At 33.9% G+C, this 7,194-nt stretch overlaps 1 protein-coding gene across 2 annotated transcripts; it reads left to right on the top strand.

The window, feature by feature from the left end:
• Nucleotides 1-1,896: 1,896 nt before the first annotated feature.
• Nucleotides 1,897-4,365, top strand: LOC107780528 (transcription factor FER-LIKE IRON DEFICIENCY-INDUCED TRANSCRIPTION FACTOR-like). Of its 2 annotated transcripts, none has more exons than XM_016601083.2 (4): nucleotides 1,897-2,495; nucleotides 2,606-2,794; nucleotides 2,887-3,060; nucleotides 3,881-4,365. In XM_016601083.2, the coding sequence occupies exons 1-4, from the start codon at nucleotides 1,983-1,985 to the stop codon at nucleotides 3,911-3,913; spliced, it is 909 nt and encodes a 302-aa protein (XP_016456569.1). In that variant the 5' UTR covers nucleotides 1,897-1,982; the 3' UTR covers nucleotides 3,914-4,365. The 2 variants fall into 2 exon arrangements, with proteins under 2 accessions (XP_016456569.1, XP_016456567.1); XM_016601081.2 differs by lacking the exon at nucleotides 3,881-4,365 and adding an exon at nucleotides 3,217-3,395.
• The last annotated feature ends 2,829 nt before the right edge of the window (nucleotides 4,366-7,194 follow it).

Raw genomic sequence — 7,194 nt, 5'->3', positions numbered from 1 at the left:
AATTTTTGCTAAGTGTAATTATTTTTCACTAATTGAAGAATTTTAATTTTTATTTGTGTTGTTGAAGATTTTTTTTTTTTCATGAAAACTGATTGATTTTCTAGAATTGATGTTCTATTTAATAGTTGTTAGATTTTAGGAGAGTAAAAAAAATTTAAATAGGGAAAAGACATAAATCGGATGAGCAACTAGATATTTTGGCTCTTTTATAATTTTGGATTAGTCTAATTTTTTTTGGTTACAATTATTTATAAGGAATTTTTGGAGTTAAAATAATTGTCTTGCATGGCGGCACTCCATCTTAATAATAAATATTACTATCTAAAGGAGTAAAAATAAGAATTTGGCAGTCTGTTAGATTTGTAGAGCAAATATGAGCTAACCCACTCATAATAAGGGCATATTTGAAATTAAATTCAAATGAAGGGTAAATTTTTCTATTTCCCATATTTGAAGGAAAAATCAAAACCAATCCACTAGTGACAAGCGTATATATTCAAGAACAAATTTAAAATAAAGAATTTGCTCTATTTCTCATATTTAAGGGGAATATTTATCCCCTTTTCATAAAATAAATAATCAATACAGATATGTCTAGAAATTTGGATTTCATGTTCGTGCATAAAATACAAAAATACTCCCTCTGTCCAATTCATGGCCCTCACTTTCCTCTTTAGTATGTTTCAAGAAGAATGTCACGTTTTTATATTTAAAAATAATTAACTATAAATCTTTAAAGCTTATTTTATAATTTTGTTATTATATATTTCATAAATTCTATGCCGGATCAAGTATTGTCACATCAATTCATGAGACGGATGGAGTAACATTGTATAAAACATTAAAGCATAAAACTTAAACGATCATGAATATACGTAAACTAATTTGAGACATACATACATATCAATTTGAGAAAAGGCATGTTAAGTGATTCCTGACCTCTTCCTTATGTTAAATTTATTATCATGTCAATTTCAAAGAGAAAGTTAGTGATTGTGATCTTAGCGTAAATGTAGTCTATGTATAGTTTAAACTTCTTCTGGGTGGATTTGCAAAGTGAGTAGTGACCAGTGAGTACATTAAACCACATATTAAAATTAAACCAAAAATAACAGCGGAATCTTCTCTTAAATTCTCCCTCTGTACCAGTTTATGTAAACATATTTCCTTTTTGGTCCGTTCCAAAAAGAATGACGCATTTCCAAGCCACACAAATACTCTGCACTCATTTCTAACTTGTTTAGGACCACAAATTTCAAAAATCTTTATTTTTTTTTACTATGTACCTAGTCAAATAGGTTTACGAGACGGAAGATTACAGTTCAACTAAAGTTCGATCATGATGTCCTCTCTTTCATCACTGATACCAAAATTAAAAACAATGTGTACGTGGCTCCACTTCATTTGTATGCGTAAAGCATGTCTCCTTCCTAATATGTCATGTCAATTTCAATGAAGCTTAGTATCGTAAAATACTTTGTGATACAGTTGCGAAGTGAGAGTGACGAGTATATTAAATCATGCCCTATAATTACTAGCTATTTTATGAGGGCACAAATAAAAATTCCGAAAGCATCTTTACTTAAATATAAGTAAAATAATGTCATGACGTCCTTCCTTTCATCACCATTGCTAAACCAAAAATAGCAGTAGTAAGTACCTGGTGCAGCTTCATCTGATATTCCAATTAAATATTTCTTAAGAAGAATCTAATGTCATCACTTCACTAACGAATAATGATATAAAACTAGGTCACGGTGAACATGAAAACACCATCTCCACTATTTGTCAACTACTTTACGGTTTTAATATTAGTTCTAACTTCACCAGTAACTATCTCGATTCCTTTCACGCGTTCTAATAAATATATTAATAAATAAGATACTTCTTTCCGTTATCTATAAATTCTCTGCAAACCTCTCACCATCAACCCATCTTGCTGAAACAGTAAAAGAGAGGAAACACTAAATAGCAAAAGAAAAATGGAGAGTACTAATGCATGTTCAACATTGCCAATGGAAAATGTTAACGATGTCGGGCTTATTAATTTCATGGACGAGGCTAACTTTGAACAATTTATTGAGCTCATTAGGGGTGAAACTGCTGACCCTATAGTGAAGTTTTGCCCCAACTATGACTGTGAACACATTACAGGTTGTTTTGCTTCGACTGATGTCCAATTTGAGCCAACACCAATGGATATATTTGATTGGAATGCCACAAACATATCTAATAATCCTATTTCACTTTTTTCTTCCCTCCCCGGAGAAATGAAGCTCGGGGAAGAAGAAGAGGACGAGGACGAGGACGACAATGATTACGAGGAATCTACTGGGACAACAACTACCACCACCACGACTATGTTGCCGGCAACTCCAACAAAGAAGAGCACGAGGACTGACCGATCAAGAACTTTAATTTCCGAGCGAAAAAGAAGAGGAAGAATGAAGGAGAAGCTTTATGCCTTGCGTTCCTTAGTTCCTAATATAACAAAGGTAAGAAACTGGAACGCTGTATGCTTGAAGAATTTAACATATATACTGACAATATGAATTTTTTTTTGGTTAAACCTAGTTCTGAGTGAAGAGAATGTTTCTCTGTGCAGATGGATAAAGCCTCCATAATAGGAGATGCAATACTATATGTACAAGGATTGCAAACGCAAGCAAAGTTACTAAAGGCAGAAATAGAAGGTCTTGAGTCTTCCTTCAATGAAACGAACAATAATCCATTTCAGAATACCAAGCAAATGAAATTGATGACCCATTATCCAGCATTCAAGAGGATATCAAAGGTCTGTTTTTAAAAGAACCAAATGCTACCCAAAATATATAGCATTTAAATCAAAAGCAAAATGATAGTAATTAACATGCTAAACTAATGCAGATGGACGTTTTTCAAGTAGAAGAAAGAAGCATTTACGTGAGATTAGTATGCAACAAAGGGCGACTAGTTGCTGCTTCTCTTTTCAAAGCTCTTGAGTCTCTTTCTGGATTCAATGTTCAAAGCTCCAACTTGGCTATTTCTGCCGATGATTATATTTTGACCTTCACTCTTAATGTAAGTTTACATATAATTAATTAATTAATTAATTAATTCCCTACAGACTTCAGAATTAATATCAATTCATAATTGTATAGGGCATTATTATTATTATTATTATTATTATTATTATTATTATTATTATTATTATTTTTTGTGAAAATGAAAAAACAGGTAAAAGAATGTGAGGTGGACATGAACTTGGCCAATTTGAAGCTATGGATAGCTAGTTCTTTTCTTAATCAAGGGTTTTACATCGAGACATTACCATTGGTCTAACGTTTCACTATTGTAATTTTGCAAAGTTTCTAACCTGTCAACGAATGAAAAATGTCATTACTTATCGATCATCATTTGTAACTTTTGATTATTTAAAGATACGTAGTCCAAAAGTGTTAAGCTTGTAAAATTGCAATGGCGCGGTGTACATGTGACCGACTTAATTGTTTATCCAGCGATCAAGAGTGCAGTTTTTTTTTTTGGAATCAAAAACTGTCAGGGAAGTACTTGATACTGGTCGACGATCGAGGCATACAGCCATGAAAAATATTGCAGTGAAATACTGCACATGTTATTTATTTGGGATTTTTTTTTTGAATACATTGCTGGAGGAGGGGAATGGGGGTGATGGAAGTTGATGTGTTTTCAATGTCTTTGCCTTATGTTTTGATGATCTAACAGACTTACTGTCAAGAACCAGATAGGGAACCTGACACACTTGGTACACATTACAAATGAACGGATTCCAGCCTGGACTCCAGCTAATGTGAACTGCTGTAAGTGTAGAAAATTGAGAAATAAGACAAGGACCTAATCCCTTGTGTTTCCCTGACAGCAGTACGAAAGTCAACTGTGGACAGTTGAAAAGTGACTGCCACAGAAACAGTGCACACATTGCAGCAGTTTTGCAGTCACTTGCCTTTGACCTACCAAGTGCTTACATCATTCAAGTGATGTCATCAAGGGTGTATTAACAAGAGCATTATAACAAAGCATCACTTGAACACTTGAGAATTCACTTCAAGCATTCAAGTCTTCTGCAAACAGTGAACTCAATTCTCAAGAGCTTGAAGAACAAAGTTAAACGCTACTACGGACCAGTTCTTAAATCTAGTATTTTATTGTCCTTAATTGAGTTGTAACTTTGTGATTGTTCTTGTTGTAATTCCTAAATTGCTTAGCTAGAGCCGTTGCTTATGAACCCCTTTGTAAAGCCATAAACTTTCTGAGTTTGTATTGTGACTAGAGTTAGTCATAAGTTAAAGTCTTTGTAACTAGTGAGTGACAAAGTGGCTTGTGGTAAGAGTATCACAAGTTAGTTGAGTTGAAGTCTTCGTAATAGAGTCATTACACAGTGGCTTTAATAGAGTGTTTACAAGTTAGTGAAGTTAAAAGTCTACAAGTGTAGGTCGTGGTTTTTGTCTCCTTGAGTGGGATTTTTCCACGTAAAAATCTCGTGTCTCATTTACTTACCGTTTCATTAGTTTTCTCAGTGGAAACTCATAGAGGACCAGGTACTCTATAGTTTGGTGGACTCATATAAACTAAATCGATCAACTAGGAGAGTGCCGCAATACCAATGAAGTATCCATCAATCAAAACACATTCCCCCTTCTGAAATGTATACTCTCATCAAGCCATACCAAATAGTAATGTTATTTACTTAGTCATCTGAAATTGTCCATGTTGCCTAAGGACTCCTGACCTCCCCTTCAAAACTTAACCGTGATCTTACACATACAAATCTCAATCCTACACAACACACCACATATACTATGCCATTATATGAAAAATATGAGAACATCGTAATCCACTCCGAGTCACAAGCAATTACTCACTCAATTATCCAAGAACTTTCCATTTGATTTCATCCAGAGAAAATCACTATATATATCACAAGCTCCTCACGCCAATAGAAAATATACATCTCAAACCGTGGTAGAAACCATCGAAAACTCTCAGAAACCCATTTTCACATAACTAAATCATCAGAACTAAATCTCTCTAACTCAGCCAAGCCACGCAGGCCACCAAAACCAAAGAGTACCGACACAAAACACCTGTAGAAACTCACTGTTGATACCTATTTTTTCCCTGTATATTTTTAATATGCAAAATACTCTCAAAATAGCATGTATGTGTATATATAAGTATGTCCCAAGGTTTTATTATTTTTCTCTTAATTTTTAAAGATTTTTAAATTAATGTATTGCCTTATTTTATCAAGGAAAACCCAGTAATTATCCCCAAAATTATAATTTTGGGTGATTCACTTATTGGATTCTCATATTTATATTAAAATATAGCTAGAATAATTTTTGTATATGTTTTATAAATTTATTTGGTATTTTTAAAACTAAATTGCATATAATTGCAATATTGACCTCTTTTAAGATTTAATTGTATTTATAGTTATAAAATTAACTCCAATATTTTTAATCTAATAATTATGTATTATTAATCATTTAGTACCTTTAATTTATTTCTAAAAATTATTTTACTATTTATTTATAAAATAAATGAGGGAAAAATGGCTGTTTAAATGATAGCCTATTTGCATTTTAATTTTAGCCGGATTTGAACCACTAATTAGACCCAATTCTAGAATCCAATTACCCAGCCCAAATCCTAATCTACCCGACCCACGACCCTTTAAAATAAGCCGCCCGGATTCCCATTCAATCTAGGTCGTTGATCAAAATGATCAATGACCACCGTTAACTCTTTCCTTTTTAATTCTCAATTACCCCCTAACCCTAATCATTTCCCATCTGTAGCCGCCCTTGAATTCCCCCTTCTCCCAATTCTCTCTCAAGCTCCTCTCGAACCCTAGCCGCCTCCCTCCGTTTCTACCCTAAAATCGCCTGAATCCATGGCTTCCAAAGCCATTAAAGGCCTGTACCAGCCTCCTATGACTCCTACACGCCTGATTACTATGGTTTCAAGGTCAGACCTTGAAGAAGCTTGGCTCAGACTTTGTTTCATTCGAGTTCTATGGCTGTCTCCAACCTCGCTCCGGCCAGCCATGGCTATTCAAGCCTGATCTTGACTTCTCCTACTTAGATCAATGACTTTCCAAGCCTTTCTCACCATCTGGGTTCTTCCGAAACCCTAACCTTCGAGGTTCCTCTGATTCTTTTAGATCCATTGTAGATCTGTGTTTTCTCTGAGCTTTTAAATGTTTTCTCAAAGTTTCTTTCAAACCTTTACCTTCAAAACCTTTACCTTTTTCGATTTAGGGTTCTGTTAAGTCATTTCAAAACTTTTCAGATTTTTAACATGTTCTACTGTGTTTCTTATGTTGACCTTCTACTATGTTTCTTATGTTGATTCTTCCACCGTGTTTCTTATGTTGTTCTTCTACTGTGTTTCTTATGTTGATTCTTCTACTGTGTTTTTTATGTTGTTCTTCTACTGTGTTTCTTTATGTTAAAAGTCTTAGTTCTTTATTAAGGTTTCTGATTTTATTTTCTTTGTTGATATTCTTTTTGCCTGATTCTCTTGTCTTTCATCTCTATACTCGATTGATGGTGAAAACCCTAAAATTTGGGGTTTCATTCGAGTTTTGAGACTGTTTGCTATGTGATTTGCTTGTTCCTCATCTCTGAACTTGTTTGGTTTTAAAACCCTAATCTCTTTGGACCTATTTGAGTTTCTGAAGTTGTTTCATCTACTGCTCGACTGAGTTTCGAAATCTTTGATTCAACTTCTGTTGCTTCATGTGATTTTGATCTCCTGTTATCATTGAAACTTGACTGTATTTTCAGAAAGGTCTTTCTACTAGACCCTTTTGCATATTCCTGATACTCTCCCTTTTCTCTATTAACCTATGTGACTGTCATGTGATTATTCTCTTTGTCATGAGTTCAGCGTCGCATGCCTAATGTTATGTACTCTTTTATATGCTAAATTTCCCTCTCAAAATAACCCTTAATTGTGGACTCATTTCAAACCTCTTTGTGTAATTCTGATTGCACTCTTGTAATTGATTCTTTCCTTGTTATACTGTTTTCCCTGTTTCTTGGACCTATTTGAATACTTTCCTTTAAACTTTCGACCCCTATCTTTTCTACTCAATTTGATTAATCCACTTACCTTGATTACATTGGTATTGGATTCTTACAGACCTTTCCTTGATTAGAGTCTGATGAA

Source organism: Nicotiana tabacum, chromosome 3 (assembly GCF_000715075.1).
Source record: "Nicotiana tabacum cultivar K326 chromosome 3, ASM71507v2, whole genome shotgun sequence".
NCBI lineage: Eukaryota > Viridiplantae > Streptophyta > Magnoliopsida > Solanales > Solanaceae > Nicotiana > Nicotiana tabacum.
Note: the sequence above shows the minus strand (reverse complement) of the source record. Positions and strands in the feature narration are given on the sequence as shown.

Coding starts and splice junctions, on each gene's coding strand:
- LOC107780528 (XM_016601081.2), top strand. CDS start 1,983: ATGGAGAGTACTAATGCATGTTCAACATTGCCAATGGAAAATGTTAAC. Junction 2,496..2,605: donor TAGTTCCTAATATAACAAAG/GTAAGAAACTGG, acceptor TTCTCTGTGCAG/ATGGATAAAGCCTCCATAAT. Junction 2,795..2,886: donor CATTCAAGAGGATATCAAAG/GTCTGTTTTTAA, acceptor AAACTAATGCAG/ATGGACGTTTTTCAAGTAGA.